Here is a 22,508-nt window from a genome sequence, read left to right on the forward strand (position 1 = left end):
GAGGATCTATGCAGACACCGGAGAGGTAAATACTCGACAAATTTAAAACTTACAATCGGACAAATAGAAATAAAACTGCTGCATCAGTTTGAACAGATTTCCCCCCCCCCACAAAGTATCCTTAAATAACTTGTTACTTAGCAGATACTAGCTAAAGGAAATAAGTGCCTTATTAGAGGCAGTCTAAAGGTTAAAAAAAAAAGCTTAATGTCCGAAAAATGCTGTCAAACTAGTACCCATTCCCACTTGTAACCTCTGAAAATATCTCAACAATCGCCCCTATATTTTGCATTTGAAGTATTTATCGGATCATAGACGTTCACGATTGATATTGGGTGTCCAACTCCGGTCCCTGAGCACGATTTAGTTGTCTCCCTTTTCCAACACACCTAATTCAAATGATCAGCTCAAAAGCAAACTCTTAGACGCCTGATTATTTAAAACTGGCGTGTTAGAGGAGGGAGACATCTAAAACATGCTGGACAGGGACACTCGAGGATCAGAGTTGGACACACCTGCTATAGAGAAAAGCTTGATGTCGCGTAACATCAGTAAAATGTGATCAGTCATCACTAACATGAATGTGAACATTTCTCATGGAGCTGTTGGGAGAGCAATATTAATTATTTAATCATAAATTGATTGAATTGATATATCTAATTAAATTATTTGTGATAGTGCACTAGAAAGGGGAGCTCTCCAATCTCGTTGGCAATAAAAGACATTCTGATTCTGATTAATGTTGAGAAAATACCTAAAATTGGGACGATCATTCAATTATTTGCAGTGGTTGAATTTCGGCATAAGTAGAGATGTTCACATCCAATTTGGTCACGACTGATCACAGTTTTCCAACATCAAGTGACATTAAGCTCAAAATCCCATTATAATATTTTCAGAGGTTGATTTAGATGATTTTCGGACAATATGCTTTTTTTACATGAAGAATCTTAAACTGCCTCTGTTATTGCCCCAATACGAGCACACTGATACAGGTACTGGCTGGGTAACTTTTACCGCTTTCATTATCGTTGATCAAATCCTAATATGGAGATTAATACTGTATGCAGTGAAATGAATCAACTAATAGGGTGGCCAGGCTTAGTAATCAATAATTTGTTCACAAACGTACCTAGCACCACACAAATTAAATCTGCACACCCTAAAACTAACTAATACTAAATGAGGAAAGCAAACTAGAGTTATCAATACAATATGGTGGAGCTGCTTAAGACATAAATATTCTCATCGGGTAGGCCGTAGTAGCAGTTTTTTTTCCCTCTTACTTATACAGACAGAAGCTACCTTTATACACGTGATCAGTAATATTAAATATAGTGAGTGAACAGCAGAGGATGAGAGCGAGCAATAGTGAGAGAATCAACTTTACAGGCCATGTCAAGTTCTTGGTCGTCCACCTGGTCAAATATCCAGATGCAACTTCAACAACACAAAAAAAACAAAAAAAACGAAATTAATATAAAATACAACCCAAACATGATAAATAAGAGGTGTATTTACATGCAGATGCTCAAAGACTAATATGCACAGAAACAAAAGAAAAATCCCAAATTATACACAAAGACAGATATTATTGCTTGACATTCAATTATGGCTAAAAGTTGCTTTTCATTTTTTTTCTCTTGAAAACTATATTCCTACTTTGAATCCTTATCATCTGTGCTTTGGAAAAATGACACTTTTTGTTAAAAACATGACGGGCAAAATTGAAGCGTGACATAACATTTTCACAATTGCTCGGCAGGAACGCTCATTTTTTCAGTTGGTGTAGTGCTTTATAGAGCGAGCAACCATGTTTGGTGCCTTTGACTCGTTGTAGGTCTAGAAACAATGTGATTTCTTCCAGCCAAAATTGAATACGAAAGAAAATAAAAAAAAAAAATAAATAGAATAAAAGAATTATCAATATACGCACTACAATAATTGTCTTACTTAATGAGTCCGGTTGGATTGTTGAAGACGTTATGTCACACTTTTAAACTGCTACCTACTGAGGATGGATTGAGCTCAGCATTTCCCCCCCAAAATACAAAATATATATATATATATTAAGACCTTCTCATCAACACATAACCCTGTTCCTTTGTAATTATTAAAGCCTTGTCTGGGTTATTTTTTTTTTTTCATTTATTTAATCACACTGACAACAAAACACCCACGCACATACGCACAAACTATTGCTTTTTACAAAGAGACAACAGAGCAGAGACAGGAGGACCATTTTACTATACACTGATTGAATAGCACACTTAGCACACAATCGACCCCTCGCTTCGTTAAGTGCGAATGTACAGAAAGACGCCACTGTGCAGCGTTATAGTCGGACACTCATGCGTCTGGTCGCCAGAAGCACGCAGCAATGGCGGATTTATTACTTGGAAACATTTTGGAGTCAAGTCAGTCAAACCCGTAATTACACAACAAGGCCATATTGCTTGTTTTATACTGTAGGACATATTACAAAAACACTCAAACACACTCTCCTTTTAGTTGTTTTTTTTTTCATGTCGAGCAAGATTCCTGCAGTTTAAGGAAATAGAATAAATAATATCAGGAAAAAGCCACCTCTTTATAAGTGTGTGTGTGTGGGGGTGTGTGTGTGTGTGTGTGTGAGCGTCTATATAGCTGTCTCCTCCCTGAGCGGACACACCTCAATCCTCTCGGCCGGGCCTCTCCTTCCTGGATTGTCTAGCACTTTTCCAGACTGGAAAGTTTGTTCTGCTGGGAGACTGAGGTTTTACTTGTGGTACAGGGCTTGTGCATCAGAACAGAGATTATTACTTAGGTACATTATAAATACTACAACCCAAACAGATTCAGTATTGCATAAGAATATTTGGTTTTGCTAACAAAGAGGGACCCTGATGACACCTTCATCTAAAACAGATTTAGTTGTTTATGAGTACTGATAAAACTGTGATTTTTTTATTTTTGGGAGATGGTTTTGTGAAATTTCCTTTATTATGTGTTGGCATTAGCTTGACCTCAGGGGCGCAGTGGTCTGTGAGTGGGCCCCCGCGAGAACTCAAGTGATGTATATTGACACGTTAATCTCAACCAATCGCAGTGGAGCATCCCTGAACACAAACTAGGGCTGAACAATTAATCAAATACAAATTGACATTGCAATGGTGAAGAATACAATTTTCAAATTGCAAAGGCTTCATTACGGTTAGTCAGTAGGCTTTATAGGGTACATATATATATATATATATATATATATATATATATATATATATATACATATAGAAGTGCTAAATCCACTGATTTGTTAGCACAGTCGTTTGACAGGAGTCAATGTAGTTGTCATAGTGAGCGCAGAATGACTACGTGTCAAATTGCTAAGCAAATAAAACACTCAAATCGAAGTATATGAATAAATTAAGTCATGCTAATTTGTGGTGCGTTTGCCTTGACCAAAAGTGTATAACCCAAAATATAAATCTGCTAATCGCATATAAAAATGTAATCTGAATATTGAGGGGGAACAGTGACAAAAAAATGTTAATTCGATTTTTTTTTTTTTTTTTCAAAATCGTTCAGCCCTAACACACAAACAATAATGCAACAATCAAACCGGAACTATAAAAGAAGCGCGAAAACAAACTCTTCCCTGAGGGGTGACAGCACAAGGCAGTAGTTAACAACACCTTGCGCACATTGCACGGCAGAGGAATGATGGTGTGCAAGCAGCAAATCAAAACGGACTCAATGTCATGGTTGGTGACAATGTTGGCATGCTTCTAAAGGGATATATTTTTTTGTTTTTTTTCCATGGACTTTTTCTGTTTTTTTTAATGCGTTGCCTTTAAAAAATAAAGTTCTTCCTCGAAGTCGCTACTGAATTTGTTGGAATGTTTTAGGAGTCCATTCTACATAACAGACCAGAAAGCAGACTACTGTTTGGCACATTCAGGTTTTTTTTTTCCTCTCGTTTTGTTTTGTTCTATCACTTTACGACCACACCAACAAGAAAGACACACTCAACAAAAACAGAAGCACAAACAACAAAGCATTCTGAAAATAGCACTTGTCCTAGCGTTTTATGCTTCTCTTCCCTAATTGTACAAACAAGTGCTAGTCTAATTATTGCAGGAATATAGTTAAGTGCTATCTGACATCTTTTCCCCCTCACTCTCCCTTCCTCTCTTTCCGGAGTTCGTTCACCAAAAAACGTGTTACAAAAATAGAAGCTTTACGACCAGACAAGGCTTTGAATATTCACTTTCCCTTCATTGTTTCTTCGGCGTTGTTGGCTTGAGAAGGCAGATAAAGCCACTCCAGAAACGGCAACAAAAACATTTCAATGGGGTTTCCTTTTTTGTCACTCTTGCTTGCTGTATCTCTGCCTTCCACTAGATGGAACAATTGGATTGTAGGCAGGGATCACTGGGCTTGGTTTGCAAATAAATACCCAGTTGACAAAATATTAGGTGCACCTGCTAAATGAGAAGTTGCCAAAAAAAATCCTGCCTTTATAAAGAAAAGTAGAAATGCAAAGTCCCGGAAGACCAAAAATGTATATCACCGGCATCCTCCAATTGTTTATGATACAATACTGTATAAAGTCCAAAATGATTCATACTCTAGCCAAATGATGGGAAATTGTATTTGTTGAATGGGGATCTTTTGAGAATCGCTGCTCTCACTGGACAATTTTAAGGAAGCACAATTTACACACCTTGAAAACGAGCCAAAAGGATAATCTATAGTATTTTCATCCTATTCATTTATATTTAGAACAATGGAGATTTCCGTATTGGAAATTAGTATAAATACTTTAGAACATTGAAAAATGTAACCATTGCGTAAACAGAGATTTATAGAAATAAAGATTTGCAAAATTATATTTACCCATTTCTCTTAGATCAGTGCTAATAATTCTTGATCAGTACTACAACTAAATAGATTATTGATCCCATAATTAAAAGATACTTCAAACAAATTTGTTATTTCAGAAGTGTGTCTCAAACTGGTAGGACCCCCAATTGGTGAAAATGTGAGTAGCCTGATATGCATCAAGAGTAAAAGTCACCCTTTCATTAAACCAAAAGTCACTTTAACTCACTAATTTGGCCAGAGTATGAATAACTGCACGGAAGATTGTATACTTTATATTTTACAAAACTTGATCTTGAGATTGTAAATAACATTTAAAAGTGATTCAAATAGAATTCACACAAACGCTCAGTTTTGATTGACGCTGACACAGAGATATTTGAAAAAAAAAAGAAATCGGAATTATTGTGGTTCTAATTTGCAGTGGTGTAGAACAATAGACTAAAACTTAACACGGAGGGAAACTCACGTTTATAAATGTACTGCAAAAAACGTACAGCTGTGCCTAATATTTTGATTACCTGATGAGCGGCAAAATATTAAGAAGAGGTCACAATATGATTTCTACGCAACCGACAATCACAATAATAAACACTCGTCGTCGATACAGAATCAATCAAAACTGATCATTATTATCATTGTAAAGGCAGAAATAATAATATGCATCTCATTGTGTAGCTGATGTGTAATGTTGCACTTTCTCTGCAAATTACTTAATTACTTCCAAATGTATCGAACAAATAAATTACGTGACGAGGTTGGAATGTCACTCATCTGCCTTCTCCCGACCAACAAAAGCAGCAACGCCGAGCCGAGCCGCCCCGCCCCACATGACCATCTCCAGCTCCCAGGACTAGCCTCTGCGACCGTGGTTCAACTTGTATTTCTTCTTGTGCACATGCAACACATCACTAGGTAAATATACAAGTCTTAAATTAAACAAAGGTGTAAAGAAAAGTGCCTTATCAATTGAACAATTAAGAATCGTCTAACTACGAATATCATACATGTTATTTAAAATAGATTCTATAAACATTATTTTTTTTTTCTGTATAGTAAGTACTTATGACCATATACCCTGTAGTACATTATAAAACAGGTGGAATGGACCCTTTTCATTGTGTTGGTGCCCCGTGCTTCTCTAGGGCACCCGTCCAGAGAAGGATTAATAGCAGATGGCCTTACATGATTTCACTATGCAACAATGGCGGATGGAGGTTTTTGACAGCTAAAATCATCTCAGTAGAATTACCAGAATTCTTTTTTTTTTTTTTTTTCAGATCTTCAAACGATTGTCCACACAGAGGTGCCGATTGCATCACCATGCCGACAGAGCCTCCCTCCGAGTTGCTGTGAGTTTGCGTCCCAAGCATAGCGTCCAAAAGATTTGACTGAATACGAGAAAGGAAAACAAAAAAAAACAAAAAGCAGAACGGGACCAAGATGTGCGCATTTCACATGTGAATCTGTGCAACTGTTCTGAAGAGAGACAATTATTGCAGGTTTCAGTGCCTAATGAAAGATTTGAACACCAAAATGAATGATTTATACAATTTCAAGTCAGATACATCAGAATATAGTTTAAAGTAAACCCCAACGAATGAACGCATGAATGACATCCATCATGAGTTTCATTTAGAAATGCGCAAAAGATGGTCAAGTTCAAGCGGGCAGAAATTGTTTGTTCTCATGTTGCACGGGAGGGGTGTTTGCCCCCCCCCCCCCCCCCCCAAGTCTTCCAAAGATAACCACTAAAGTAAACCTTGAGAAGCAACTCCACCAGCCCTCCTCTTGGATGAAAAAGATGTTGAGCAGCGTGCCATCTTGTCCACTCCGGTTTGTGCGGGGCACCAATATAAAGTGTCTCAGATTCCTCCTCCACATTCCCCTACGGTGGGCGCTCTGGCACCTGGCAGGGACGCTACCCGTCAACGGGCATGGATTGCTCAAAGTCTGATCCAAACAGCTCCTTATATAAGGGGGGAAAGTGGGCACGCACAATGTCTGGATATATTGCTTTGAAAGCCGTAAGCTTTTCTGTATGCCTACTGCACAGCGCCCGCAGTGTCGAAACTTTGCATATCAACTGTGGGGAGAGACAGAGAAGAGACAAGCTGTTTAGATTCACAGCAAGACCAGGAGGACACGGAGCAACGGTGCCGGAACGCATTTCTCCCCTCCCTCACCGTGTTTTCATTCCCACATGGGGGCAAACTTGACAGGTAAATATTGAGACAAGCGCTCAGGCGTGAGGAAGCCTGACACTACGATTGATAAGGCACCACTTCTGTTTCAATCAAAATGCATTTTGTGTGCCATCATGAAAAAGTCCCCTGAGAAGTGTAGGGATAATACTATCGGGCGAGGTAACATATTTGGTAACTTAAGTGGTGTTCAAAATAGAGCATGTGGGGCCTGCTTCAAACTAGGCGAGCCAATAATAACTAGAGCTGCACAGTTGAAGACTGGTGATTCCACTTCAATGTGTAATTGTCAAATGTCACTAAATTGGTCTGAAAGTGCCTACAAATAATGTATATTTGTTTATCTTTGATGAACAGTTAAATTTTCTTCCACTAGATGTCAAAAGATACAATTAGCCTGTGTATTGCTATTTAAGTATACCGGATATACTAGAAGTTATAGTTTTGTTTAGTCGGCATCATCAAATTGTTTGTGTACAAAATGTGGTCAATGAAAACAATCATGTGCCACTAATAAATTCAGCTCTAATGAAATTATTAATTGACTTTTGTGATGTCATAGTTACTTTAAAATTCAAAGTACATTTCTGGTCCAATGCAGAGATCTTAAACTTGACAAATACACAAAAGTGTGACCTGTGTTTCGGACACAAAAAAATAAGCCTATCCTGTGGTGGTGGCCGATGGATAAAAAAAATACAGGGTCAAATACAACGTTGTTGTGAACCCCGGCGATCTATAACCACACTATTACAAATATTGTGAAAATAATACCTCTCGGTGAGCGTCAAAACCAAGTGAGCATTGCAACTTGGTGAAGGAAAACCTTTAGAACAAATTTGTGCAAAATGACAATTCTGCACTTTCAGTCTACATGAAGGGAATATAGTCGGTACCTTTGTAAGAATTCCGTCCTCTCTGTGGTTCTTCTGCAGGACGTGTTGGAGAGCCAACTGGATCTTCTGTTGAAGTTTCTCCACCTTCACCTTCTCCTGGAGCCAAGATCGGTCTGTGAGATAAAAAGATCACAGTATTAGTCAGCGATCTCTGTGCAGTAATGGGAAAAGTCAATTCAGAGTGTTAATTTTAGGTCTTGACTGGTAAAAAAACAGGCGGGCGCTACATTTGTTCCTTGTCACGACAAATCCGTGGCTGCTGTGTTTTCTCTTTTTTGCACTGTGACTGACACCTACCAGCAGACATCAACACAAAGCCGGAGAACAGGGCGATCTCATCCTCAGACAGGTGCATCGAACACAAGTTTTTCCCAAACTCGAAGACGGAGCTGATCAAGTCGTCACAGCCTGCCACAGCAAAGGACATAGCGAGAGAGCTTAGGATGAGGGAGACCAAAGAACAACATTCACTCTTGATCTTTATTGGGAGAGAGGCACACAGGGAGGGGAGAGGAAGGGGAAAGAAGAGGAAAATATCAAGAATAACAGAGCTGCACGCTGACAGCGCATAGGAGCAGAACAGGCATTGCTTTTACTGAGCTTTGGCACTTGGGTGGTGTTATGCAAGGCAAAATTAGGTCACTATCGAGGCGTTTCGTTAAATCAATTATACGGCATGGGGGGGCGAATGCCATTGCAACTCGGGAGGCCCATCGCTCCTCTCGGCCTCCCCCAAAAGTGACCGATGTGCGTGCGTGTGCTTGGGTATGATCACAACAATGTCATTTTACAACGTACTGTCTTTGAATCGTATCGAGATAGATATGGAATCACCTCTTTAGAGAGACGTCTGCAGATTTTTGAATTATTTTATTACTTAACGGGAATAGTTTGGACCGTAACATATCAAATTGAATCGGAATACCACTGAATAGAATCGTTGCAATTGAAAATGTATCGTTCTTCAATTGTATCATTCCTTAAATTTTCTTTTAATTGGAGGGATGAACAACCGTAATAATACATATGTTCTGCTAGTGGGCAGAATTGAACCTATAACTGAAAAAAAAGAAAATAAAAAGAAATATTTTATATATGTATATATATATATATATAACCAAATTGAATTGTTGCAGGGAGAGAGTGTCAGAAAGCCTACTAAGTTCATTGCTAACTATATAAAGGAGGACGATGTCTACAACCACCATGGGATACATTTGCATTTTTCACCTTAAAAAAAGTGTAAGTGTTGGAAAATCCTCGATGGAAGGCTCAGTGATGTCATGACAGCTAAACAAAAATGCTATTTGAGCTATCTGAGATTCTTTATGTCAGCCTATCGGTGATGGTTTTGATAGCTTTCTCCCAAAAGGCACTCTGTCTGGCCGTATTTATTCCACAGTTACAGGAGTCAGATGCAACCGTGCCTCGCTATCATCTCGCTCCTGGCATAAATAAGCGCCGCAGAGACGGGCGATGCCAGGTAAAGCAGGGATGAACGCCCAGTGTTCGCTTCAAGGCCTTCAGTATTGTGTGGAGCAGATTAGGAGATTCTAATTTTGGCTGCTACATCAAGGGAAAAGGAGTGAGACACGCACAGCCACACACACACACACACACAAGGTAACACAAAAGCACATGCGCACTGGCGCAAACTGTCCACTTACCTAATGACTTGAACACATCTGGCCCGGCGTACTTTCCGTCAAAATAGACCGTGTTGTTTTGCGAGTCAAAGGCACGACACATTCTGACAAACACAACTTCCAAAGAGCCTGTGGAGACAGACGGCAACAACATGCTGAATCGCTGTGTTGTTCCTCCCCCTCAGCCTCACTCTTAACAGTAAGACATCAGTCAGCAAGGCAAAACCCGTGCTTACGCGATGCGCCGTGCTTTTGCAATATGAGCAACAGACACGCTTTGAAATAAAGAAGCCAGCTGTCAGTGGGGGGGGGGGAGGAGCACCTCTACATTATATGATAATATCAGACATAAGGCTAGTCATCCATAATGACAAGCCAGATAACGATTGTGCTTCATTTAGTAGCGATAGCGCTTATTCATTCAACCTTTATTGAACACGATAGTGGGGAATTATTCTGTCTACCCTGTAATTTGTTGCTCTCCGAGGGACGGGAGAACATAATCGGGAGAATGCAACAGCCACCGTTAGTTGTGCTACGGTGTGACTTGTTTTATTATTAATACCGACATTAGAGGATGAAAAGAATCTGCCACACGCTGTACATTCACTGGCCATAACTTTAGGCACACCAACAATCATTTAATGGTATACTTTAGTATAATAACTAAAATACTGCCTTCACATAATAAAATAAATAAATAAATAAATTGTCTGTTTCGTGCTGACTGAGCTGGATTAAGTTTTATGGTTCCATCGTCTGCGGAACAAAATTGCCCCGACCCCAAAATTGAAGTGATGAACGACATTTTAAAGGCTCTTGTTGAGAAAGTTTGTTCACCCATTGTACAGTTTTACAGAGGTGCTTTGACTTATGTGTATAATTTGTGTCATGGCCATGTTTGTAATTCAAAACACTTGTAAAGTCAATTATCTTTCCTTATTGAAAGGAATGAAATTGCTAATTTAATCCGTTGTAGCACCACATTGTGCTCCTTATGGTGTGCGTCGGTGTGTGTGTGTTTGCCTTGGCCACCAGCGGACTGTATAATACAGAGTAACTCAAAGAAGAGTGTCACGATTGAAAAAATAAAATCGCTAAAAACACAAAAAATTTTTTAAATTAGGAAAAAAATAAATAAATCAGTGAATAAGTGGGTCGACTGTAGCAGCAGATTTACGCAAAGATAAATATATGCTTGTGAGTATTGATGTACTGTACTGTCTGTCTACATATTTTGCTACACCGTTCATGTTACGACTATCCACTGATTATAGGGTTCCAACACTGCGACCTTTGACACTTTTCATTGGCCCATCTATGACGTTTTGCATTCTATTGTCTGTTAGTACTTTCCTAATGTGCTTTTCTTTTAAAAATACACTCAGTGTAATTTCCCTTTGTGTTATTTTTAGTTTGACAGTAAATGAAGTCAAGTGGGAGTAGCAACAACCATTTTCTCTTTTTGAACAATTGTTCACTGTATGGCAAACTGCTGCTTTTTGTGAAGTGAATTGAGTTTGCTGCTACACTGAAAAACCTCTGCATAGCATAAGATTTCCATTTTGTGGGCCAATATGCAGTATAAAACCTCATCATCGGCAATAATCCAAATTTGGTTTGTTTGACCTGACGCTTTCATTGGTGACCCAAGCAAAAACCTTGCGCATCTATGAAACAAAGAGCATCGGATTTCAGTTTTAATTATGCAGGTGTACCTAATGTTGTGGCCTGTAGGTATATTGTTTTGTGTGTGAGAGAATGAGTGGGAATCTGCACGTGAATGTTGGGAGTTACAGCAGAAAAATCTTGAAACGGGAGGTTGTAAGTAAAAAAAAAAATTTTTAAAAATGGAGCAGTTTTATCTGCCATTGCAAACATTTATCTTGTGATGTGTCCATGCACGGGAAAGTAGCAGGTGACACTGCATGCACACACGAAAAAGTCTTTGTGCAGTCAGGTCAGCTGCGTCCTTGTGACAATATCAGCGTTATGCATGTGTGTGTGTGTGCGTGTGTGCGTGTGTGGACAAGCTGTCACACCTGCTTTGAGCAGCACTATCTGATCGTTCTGACACAGCTCCATGAAGCCATCGATGCGCTTGGCGAACTCCACCACATACTGAATGGCCTCTGTTATTTTGATAGCGCACAGCTGCCACATGACTTCCCGTGGCTGAGAATACAACAAGATGGAAATGAGTTAGCCGCTTTAAACGCCACCCGTTTAATTGAGAGGAGGCCGTGTGGTCAAGCGACCTTGCTCTGGTAGCTCTCCACCTCCTCCTGCAGGAAGGCTTGCCAGGTCATCTGCTGCAGCTCCTCCCTCAGGTACTGACATGTCTCCATGTGTGACTTGGAGATATTCTGGGCCAAGTGCTCTGAAACATAGTCAAGTTGTACAAGTGAAGACCTCAGTGATGAGACCTGCCACAGGAAAAGATTATTTATTTACAGAGTCGCAGATATGCGTCGGCTTTTCCCTCGTTCTTTTTTTTTTCTTACTGGGGGGGAAAAAGCTTGTTGACATTTCCTTTTACTGCCTCCAGGAAAGCTCATAGCTTGGGATTGAGGCAAAACCAATCTAGTTATGACACAAATGCATGGAGGGGAGGGTGCACCGTGTTACTCACTCAAACAAAGGTCACATTTGCTCCGAGACAAGTAGTGAGCACAAGAATTTAAATGGTTTTGAAAACACATCTGTTAAAAGGAGTTCCTTGGCACAGGGGAGCCTAAAAAAATGATTTCCCCCGACGCCTGCCCTGCTGGATCCTGATTGGCCCTAATTAATGGAAACTAATTATAAAAAAAAGAGGCTCTTTTAATGAGCGTTGGAGATGAGTCTCCAACCTCTTGCTATTTTAAGCAACCTTTGTGTCGTTTGCCCCACGGTTGCGTTGCCCCCTCCCCCCCTTCTCCCTATTTCATTGTTCCGTCTCTCCTCTCATCGGCCCCCTCCCAGATTCTCTCAGTCGCGTCTCACCTAGTTCTGCCATGGACACGGTAGGGGAGGTTTCTCCGTTGGTGAAGGAGCAGTAAGGGAAGAAGCCAGATCCGGGGGCAAAATCGCAGATGGGCTCGGGTTTGATGCCGTTGATGTCCAGGCCGGACTGGTCCGGGGAGGGCTGGATGTCCAGGTAGAAGCTGCTGATAGCCGAGTCCGGTTTGGTGCCGTCGGGGGTGTGGCCGTCCATGTACCCGCCGAGGTCATCATGGAGCTCCGTCAGGCCGTTGGCCGAGAGGCCGTAGCTAGGTGTGAGAGGCTCCGCCTCCCCGGGCTGCTGTTGGTGGTCTCGCTGCTGCTGCTGGAGCCGATGCTTTTGGACCTCGGCGTAGAGGCTGTCTCGCTGCTTCTTGGACATGCGGCCAAACTTCACCGCTGAAACACAACGTGGCACATTGTTAGGTGAAACATCATGAAAATCATAAATATTAAAATTATACATATATATCTAAGAATATATCACCAAAAAAATGTGAAGACTGAAAACTGTATTGTATGCAATTGTGGACGGGTCCCAGTGACGCATTTGGGCCTTGTCGTCCCTCCTCCGCCATATGCAAGAACTTTAGCATCTTCATTCAGCAGTTATCCAGCAAAAAAGTAAGCTAGTCAGCTCCATGGCTGCTTTATAGCACCTCTTTATCAGCTTTGAGTGTGAATATGTCTCGCAGAGAAAGATGGAAGCGCAAGCAAGGTGATAAAAACAAGTGTACGTGTGGACTTTAGAGTGCCTCGTTGTCAGTTGTGAGTGTGCGCACACCACGGAGCGGAAGGCGGAACAGTGAGCTAATTATTATTATTTTTTTTTTAGTCTGTGATGACAGCCGGAGCATGAACAGGGGCATTATGCTGCCGTGATTGCATTAGAGCGCACCGTTGTTCTGGTGGGGAAAAGCCCTGCAACAACCTGTGGGCTATAGTCAAGGCAACAGAAAATTTAAGTGGCTCAATTTTCAAACATGCAGTGATGCGTCGACATAAGAAACATGCTAGCCAAAGTGGCATCCATTTTCTCACCTTCACCGGTTCTGTACACCAGTGGTCTCCAACCACGGGGCCACATTGGACCGGGCCCCACAGATGGAAAAAAAACAAACCTTGCGCTTGTCGCAAGTCAAGAGGCTAATTGTCTCAGTCGAATTATGCTAAAATTAAACACCCTATTTTTATCTAACTCTTGTATTATATACATGACATAGTTGAGGTATACCCAATAAAATATCATGTGAGCATTTTATTTATATAGCTAGCCTCCAGGCAGTAAGTCGTATTAGACACTTCTAAACACAAATATATTTATTTTTATATCTCGTTCAATAAACTACGATTTTTTTTTCTTCTTCTAATGTGGATGTCTCTCTTATCCAGTTAAGATTCACGACACTGACGTGCAAAAAATGCCGGAGAGAACAAATCACATTATGTCACACTCTTGGCTGAACTCTTCCTCCTTTGAAGAAAAAATAAATCTTGTGTCTACGCTGCAGATAAAATCACTTTCAAGACAGATGAGCACAGTGGTGAGAAAGAGAGTTTTTTTTTTTCTTTGGTTGGCGCTCCAGGGTCTTGGAACTATGTCAGCTGGTCATTGTGTGTGTGTGTGTGTGTGCGTGTGGCGAGACGTAGAGGGGAATGCAGGCAGATGGGCTTGTATGTGTTGAGCAAAGGCAAGAGTCACCTTCATCTGTCCTGATTGTGTGTATGTGTGTGTTTCAGCAAAGGCACTCCTCAGTGCTAATGTACTCTCAGTTTATGGCATTCATGAATATGCATACACGTGCAAGTCGAGCTCGCATTAAAATGAGGCTTACCCTTGTCTGTGTACACATTGGATGACAACATCAAATCCTTATTACAAACTGCATGACAGTTTTGTTTTGCGCTTTTTTTTACTGCACAGTATCACCTCGGACAAAACTGTAGTTCTGAACATCACCGTATGGTATCAGCGCCGCAAACTTGGAAACTCGCCTGACCAGTCCATGTACTCGAAATACAATAGTATCTGATTCTGCCAACCGGACGTGCCAATGACAAGAAGAGCCATTAACAAGGAGAGTACGAACAGGAAACAGTTTTTATATATTTCTGTTATCCATTGCTCTTGCGCTCACTCACAAGATACAGTATGCCTAGAAATTATTTAAATTATTTTTACAACGCGGATAACAATTATTGCTGATGTGTTCTGGAACGCAATCCTCGTGATGGTGGGGATCCTCTTTTGTGCATTTGAAATAGTATATATATAAAAAAAAAAAACTGCACAAATGGTGCAAAGCAAAAAAGTACTTGAGTAGATTTTTTCAGTATATGTACTTTTTGTGATTTACTCTATATTTAAATTGATATCTATAGGTTACGTGAGAAAAAAAGACAACGGCAGTTAAAGATCTTGATTGTCTGAGATCAGGAACAGGACAATAATTGAGAGCAATGAGATATTGATAATGATGATGCAACAGATGTGACCAAGCAAGGTACATGGCCTCATTTAACTCATTTACTGACATTGACGGCTAAAGATGTCAAATTTGCTGGTAGTGAATGAGTTAGGAGACTTGTATGATATTGCTGGCTCCAAGACTGATTTGTGTGTGCTGCTGAGACGTTTTATATTTGTCTATTTCACAGTCTCTCCTTACTTTTATGTCAGGAATTGAATCAGTACCTCTACTTTCTTTTTTGTAGTATCTGTATTTCTACTAAGTACAGACTAGCCTAGTCCTTTTGCCATCTCTTCTTTTTACCAAACATATTGACCTTCTCCCCAGTGGCATCCACCCACCGTTTTCTATCTTGACCCGTGACGTACTCACCATCCCGTGACATGCCCACCGCCAGGCACTTCTGCAGCCGGCAGTGCTGACATCGGTTGCGGCTGGTGCGGTCGATCAGGCAGTTCTTCTGACGGGGGCAGGAGTAGGCCGCATTGCTCTGCTGACTCCTCCTGAAGAAACCCTGCGCACGAGAGGAGCGTCATTGGTTCAACACGATGAAGAATGAAAGCATGGAGTATTTACGGAATCAGTGATTAAGGGGAGGCGATATATGATCTTAATGGGAGGAGCGATTACATCTAGAATCTCTTCTGGTGATTCTTTGAAGCATACCAAACCTGAGCTAGGCAGGATGGACAGATCCCCATTTTTGGGACAGAGGTCAACACGTTTATCAAAGAGGACGGACTAAGCAAGGCCGGAAGTGGGTTTTCGTACATCCGTCCGTCCCTGACCAAGTCAAGTACCGTGTGTATAGAATTCAAATATTGCACATCAGAGCAGAATGCTGTTGCATGTACTGGACTGAGCGAGAGATATAAGATATAACGAAAGAGGGCTGTCTGAAGAAGCAAAATAAGCAAGGTACGCTTAATTTGAGTAAAAGGATGAAGTGCAATAAATGCAGTGTGACCCCAGTCCGAGCTCATCTGTGAATTACTAGTGTTACAACAGGAGTCTGATAAAGGTTCAGGCACGCTGTGAAACTATAGCTGTGTTCGGCGTAAAAAGCATCTCCCGGTGTTTGGAATATAGATATAAAATAATGTGGAGATCTGCGACAATTCGTCTGAAGTGGCTAATGTATGCACAAATCCGTTTTTGGATAAATTTGCATTCATGGCTTTTAATCAGGTGTCTTTTGTAGTCCAGAAATGACAGTAAGTGGATGTGATTTAGTGGATTTTGTTATTTAATATTTTGCGTGGGGGACGGCCTGGTAAAATGCAATGACGGAAGCGCTTTAAAAGTACGAGGACGAGGACTTATATTTTTCAAATAAGGATGCAGGAATGATGACGAAAGGGTGCCCAGGTCGCGGACGCGGACGGACCGGCAAATAGGGTAAAGAGTCCATCTCTGAACCCACACCAATGGAAATAACCACTTGGCGAGGGTAATGACGACACTGGTATTCTTCTGGCTGTGACACTGTCATTTCTGGCATCCGGATAAGGGGCGTGCGTGCGTCCAAGCACGAGGGTGGCATGTTTGGCCCGATGCGATAACACGGTATCTTCCTTCATTGGGATTATTATCTGGCATGTGCAGCGCATAAGCATCGCACACCGACCGGATTCCTCATCCTTTGACTTAATGAATTGATTCCAGCACATCATTAACATGCCCCACTCTACTGCTCCATACACATATGTCTTAATTAGCCGCTCATTGGCTGTTTAATTACAAGAAAACAGCTGACAGCTGCCAAGTTGCTTTATAATGGAAGCCATTATAGGAAGAGACTATTACTGCCAGCGACACGCAGCACTCTGTAATAACGCTATGATTTATGGTCCAAACTTTTGTACTCATACATATCATTAAAGGTCTCTCTGCTTCGACTAATTAGAAATCATTAAAGAGATATTTCGGCAGTTTATTCTTTAGTGTTATGTTCATCTCGGTGTCTTTGTGAGGGAGAGGAGAAGCTGACAGAAACCTTCATATGCACAATTACATGCGGACACACACACACACACGCGTAAACGTACGTGCACGCACACACGCAGGCGAGCGCAAACAGCGAAGGTGCAGGCTGGCTGAGGAATGCTAATGATGTGCCGGGTGACAAGCACAGGGACAAGAATACACTCTCAGCACAAAAACTAGCCTGACTGTGTGAATGTCTGGTGCATTTGAAACTGTACAAAAGACGACTTCAATGGAGGCAATGCAATGTTGCAAGCGGCCAACAATCTGCTCTAATTCAAAACGCTCTCCTTTTTTTTTTTTGATCATTTTAGCGGAAGAAGGCGTCGCAGCTGAAGCCAAAAAAAATGTGGACGTGTCCCTGAAATGGGAAGGAAAAGTGAGACTGTGAATTTGGCTTTTTTTGCGATTTCCGCTCGAGTGCTTGACCAAATGTGTGTTGGTGTCAGTCTCACAAGCAACTTTCTTTACTTCCTGGATTTCAAACCACTTTAGTAACAACGGCGAGGAACGATATCTTGACGCTTACCTTACAGCCTTCACATGTTATCACGCCGTAATGGATGCCTGACGATTTGTCTCCACAGATCTTGCAGGGAATTATTTCGATTTGAGCTGCAAGGGCGAGAAAAGAACAAGAGAGCAAAAATAAATATAACAAAGTCATCCATTTTTGCTGTCACATGTCACTGTACAACACCCGCAACATGGCTCCATGTTGGTACCTAAAAAAAGAAAAACATCTCATCCGCACATTTTCTGAATGCTTGCTTGCAAAGACCTTCAGTGGAATATTTACAATAGTGCGCAAGAATTTGTGTGTGTATGTGAGAGAGAAAGCAATAGAAACTTTTAAGCCCAGTACAAACTGTAAATACGATGTCAATTAGCATCCAAAACACAACAATGATACACCGTATCCAAATGGCTGAACTCAAACTCAAAGATACTCTCTCCAGTTCAGTCGAACGAGATTCAATACGAGCGTTGTATTCAAAAGACTTCTCACAAAAATTAATGTTCACTTTTGATTGACATTGTCAGACAGGTATTCATTTTAAACAAGTTCTACTTTTAAAGGGCAAAATGAAGAAGTTGTTCTCCTTTGTCTTGGGTTTCGAAGAACAACAATGGCAGTCAAAGGAACTACCACAGCAAGGATTTATTTCCACAACAACCATCTACTGTACCAAAAGGTGCGTTAACCCACCAGGATTATACCTTTAACGTCAACGACGCTGAATTTGGGTAAAGGTAAGCCATTACAAAATAAAAAGAAAAACTTAGTTCCAGTAGAAAGCGGACGTTTGATCGTCCTTGTGAGATGCGGGAGGCAGATCGCGTTCTGCTCACAATTTCTGAACACAGCCGATAATCAGCAGCTTGAACGGTTTTCATCCGTAGTGCCTGAAGCAGCACGTTCCGAGCCAATATCTGTAAGGACCCACGGTTGAGGGAACGGAGATTTTGGGGGTTGTAGTTTTCGTAAAGCAAGTTCTCCCTATGAGCTATTTCATTCCTGTTAACAAATCCATTCTCAATGTTCATCAATGACATGGAGTTTATCTAAACAAGGTCCACCCTGAACTGATCACCAGGGCACTCCAAACCTACTTTATCCGTTCTCTGCTGGCTCGTTGATTTAAAGGAGAAAATCTTCCTACTGCTCCTACAATGAGCCACTGCAGCCACCGGTGCTCCAATCCGGCACGCTACCTTCAAACTACCACCTCCTCGTCTCCCAACCAGAATCTTCTACCTGACAGCCCTCCTCCAACATCCGCCCCATCTTAACCCCGTCGTCCCGACGACGGCCCCTGACAAAATCCACTATCTGATCTAAATCGAGGAAACGTCACCTCGCAATGTAATGGCCTTTTTTTTTGAGCAGTCAATCCAAACGCGGGGAAGTGGTGCATCAATTAAGGCGGAATATGATGATTTTGTCTTAATAAGATACAATAAAAAAAAAAGAAGATAATTATGAAGCAGTGCCCCGTCGGCGATGTCGGAGCGTTACATCAGCCTCTTCCCTCCAGCCATGCCTAATTCTCCATATGATCAAACCTCATGTCTACTCAAGCGCCTTACAACCCTGGCGCACCTTAACAAGCAATCTCTTGATGCCGATTTGATCACTTCACAAGTACTTTCGGGTTCAATCCACAGATCCCTGCCCATTTTAATCAGCCGCCCAGGAGCCTGCAGTGCGTCATGTGGATAACAACCTTGTCCCCGAGGCCTGCCCGGGAGAGACCCTTAACACAGAGCCTCTAATCCACTAACTAATAGCCACACTCTATTCATTCACCAGTCTGCGTCTGTTCTCCTCGCACTGCTGGAAGTCAACAAGACCGGCCGTGTTTACATGGAATTAGCCTACATTTTAGCAGAATGAACAAAAGCAAGTGGTGGATGGTGCACAATTAACCCTCCTCCAGACAACACGTCCTGCCATTTGTGATTCTCGCACACAATGGCGGAGGGCAATGCACCTCGCCGGCACAGATTATTGTGAAATCCAGGCAGGGGGGCGGGTTTTGAAACCCTATCTGAGAGGGTTAATTCATAATTAATCTTTCCCTCATAGTGAACGGTCGCTCGTTATGGCAAATGGGCCTGTCGCCGTGTGAGTGCTCTCCATTGTTTGTTTCTGTGTTCTCCCCGCATGAGCATTCACAGTGCAGTGTGTTTCGACTCCTTTAGCATTTTCAGCCTCATTACTTACATAATTTGTTCTGACATGCACTCACAACAACTGAAGCGTGCTATAATTATGACTAGCTGTGGTTGTGGCCAGCGAAAGGGTGCAGTGGCAGGCCCGTGCCAGTGGGTGGCAGTGCAGGGCCGCCGCTATGCCCCCCCCCCCCCCCCTTTTTCTGCCTGCCTAAGCCAGGCTTCCACCCACCCGATCTGGCCCACAGGTTTTTGGCTCTGAGCTCCAGCCTGCGATAGCTCCAGGCTTAGACTGCTCCTAGCCCCCCCAACCCCTCACGCAACGAGATGCCTTCATCTCCCCGCAAGAAGCCGAGCTGGCCGGGTGCTCGCTCGGGCCTGACGCCGTGCCACATCAGGTGAAAGCGGTGGGAGTAGACGGGGCACGTCGGTGCCAGGCCAGGCGGGGTGCGCACACACAAAAGCAAACCTCGCAAACAAAAGCGCTATCTGCAGCTGGAAGGCCCTCAGTGCACACATCCTCGCCGGTTAACACCCTCTCAGTCCAGCGCTGCATAAGCTGCTGGATGTGGAGAGCACTCAAGAGTAAAAAAGGTTTGTCTCTGGACCAGCTGAGGGAGGCTCTGTGCTTCCTTGTCTGAACATATAGTTATTTCCACACTGGGATAAGCTGCTTTCCAAAAGAGGTGCAGGGGAGAGGAAAAGGAGAATACAATTTGAAATCAAACACACCATGAAGGCACAATCCAAACATGGAGAAAAACGTCATGTGATACACGTCTGTCATAAATTGGACATGAACCCTGGATCTTAATTTGTCAAAACATTGAAAAGATAACATAGATCTGTGCTTTCCACTTTTTGGGAACAATTTGGGGAGGACAAAGGCATGCTTGGATGAGTTTGATATGAAAGAGCCAGTCTGACCTCTCAACTGGGGTTCATTGATGGACGTAAACAATACAGACTACTGATTATAAATGATAATGCAAAGCGTCCTACCTTGAGTAATTGATCATTAAAAATTTTGTCAATCGTGTGTAATCGATAGTTGATAATTGTGTGTTGAAACAACAGAGCCAAACTTTTGTGCAACTTGGATACAACTAGCACAATTACAGTTGAGTCAGTCTCTGCCAATTGGAAGTATAAACAAGAAACATGATGTCATCTACGAAGTTTCGCGACAATTAATCGCTAATTATATAAAAACAACTCCCCAAATCGATCATAAAAATTTAGCGTTGGCAGGATTACAGATGCAATTTGTCCTTAGACTCAATCTGAGACGAACGCAGCTATCAAGTCATCTTTCTCCATTTGCAATTCGTCATCATGCATTTGATCACCATGTATAAGTCTGAAATGAAACAGTATTTACCACAACACGTTTTATATTCAGAGCCATATCATTTACCAATCGGCTTATCTTGGCTGTTTCATTTGGCTTATGGCCATTGATCATTGTTATTATAATTTAGTCTAAGCGTACGTCTGCAGTCTGGTCTCTTCAGTTTTATGATTCAGGAGGTCTAAATGCTAAATGTGCTTACACTACATGTTTGCGATAACATTTAACTTGGGATGGACCAATACCGGTATCGGTACGTTCGTACAGTACTGAGTACAAAGTGATGATGTGATGAAGTACCACTTTTGAGGTGCTGTCACAGTTTATGTTTTAATCATAACTTGTGGTATTATCAAGAAGAAGAGCGGTAGTAACACAAGGATCTAGTTGGATGTTCAAATGTTGGTAATGACAAGTTTTCTGCGTTTTATTTGAGTGAAACATATGCCATGCTTGAGAGAAATGAGTCTTTGCAGCATTCTGGATCAGTAAGCACTCAAATGTGAATACTCGTACTCGGTCTGAAAAAGTGGTATGAATGCATTCGCGTAGTTAACCTGTGACTGCGCAAGCTGTCTTGTTCCGTAACATTAAGAAGGACCACTTGAGTAGAACTCAATCAGGGTCAGTCAGTCACACACAAAAAAAGGCCAGCGCTCATAAGCACTCCTAGTCTGACAGTCAATAATTATTGACAGGAGCCGCTGTGTTAAGTGCCTTGTGGTGTGAGACAGGCTGCTGCTGGCTGCTTTGAGCTTGACCAGCGCAGTGCCACTGATCCCATTCAACGCGCCTCCCCGCCAGCCAGCCGGCCTCTGCCCGTTCTGTTTACGACATCAAAGCTCGGCACGGTTTGACGGGCAGCCACGCTCAAACCCTGCACAGCAGTCCGCCGCTCCCCACAGCACTGCGAGATGGCCTCTGTGAGCAGACCACTTCAAAGATACCTGCTGAGATGCCCAAATTACGTGTAATTCACACTGTGGCGCCATTGACCACGAGGGCAGGACGGGCGGTTTGATTTATCTAGCCGCTGATTAATTTATTGGTTTTGTGTGTTAAATAATGAGGGAGAGGATCTCGGAAAAACAACCGCATGTTAAATCGCAATCGTAATATTGAGGGGCAAAAAATAATTAAAATTGCAATTAGATTATTTTCCCAAATCGTTCAATCCTAGCGAGCGCTATGCAAACGTTCTGAGACTGTCGGTCCGGAGGCACGTTCTTTGTGTGGTTGGGCAGTTCAAGGACACTAATTCAGCACGCTCGACGCTTCCTCGGAGGAGGATGACGCGTCACTCAAGGCGCATGTACAAAAGGCCAGCGTGGCTTCTGCATGTTCACCCGGTGACCTTCACTGTCTTCTCCGGAGCCCTGAGATCTGCCCGCTGCTAAAAGTACACGCCATTATCAAAGGGCGCGAGAGTGACAGTT

The 22,508-nt window shown here is 42.0% G+C and overlaps 1 protein-coding gene across 2 annotated transcripts in view; it reads right to left on the bottom strand.

Annotated features, from left to right (window-relative positions):
* Positions 1-6,573: 6,573 nt before the first annotated feature.
* Positions 6,574-22,508, bottom strand: part of roraa (RAR-related orphan receptor A, paralog a) — a 208,796-nt gene continuing 192,861 nt past the window's right edge. For both annotated transcript variants that reach the window (XM_088297795.1, XM_088297796.1), the window contains 9 exons: positions 17,575-17,660; positions 15,432-15,573; positions 12,592-12,987; positions 11,865-11,986; positions 11,649-11,781; positions 9,628-9,735; positions 8,258-8,368; positions 7,961-8,073; positions 6,574-6,946 (listed from right to left, as the gene is read on the bottom strand). In XM_088297795.1, coding sequence (XP_088153921.1) covers positions 6,782-6,946; positions 7,961-8,073; positions 8,258-8,368; positions 9,628-9,735; positions 11,649-11,781; positions 11,865-11,986; positions 12,592-12,987; positions 15,432-15,573; positions 17,575-17,660 — 1,376 coding nt within the window. In that variant the 3' untranslated portion in view covers positions 6,574-6,781. The remainder of the gene's footprint in view (positions 6,947-7,960; positions 8,074-8,257; positions 8,369-9,627; positions 9,736-11,648; positions 11,782-11,864; positions 11,987-12,591; positions 12,988-15,431; positions 15,574-17,574; positions 17,661-22,508) is intronic.

The sequence above is a fragment of the Idiotropiscis lumnitzeri genome, chromosome 6 (assembly GCF_059441095.1).
Source record: "Idiotropiscis lumnitzeri isolate Australia: NSW breed Sydney's pygmy pipehorse chromosome 6, RoL_Ilum_1.0, whole genome shotgun sequence".
In the NCBI taxonomy this organism is placed as follows: domain Eukaryota; kingdom Metazoa; phylum Chordata; class Actinopteri; order Syngnathiformes; family Syngnathidae; genus Idiotropiscis; species Idiotropiscis lumnitzeri.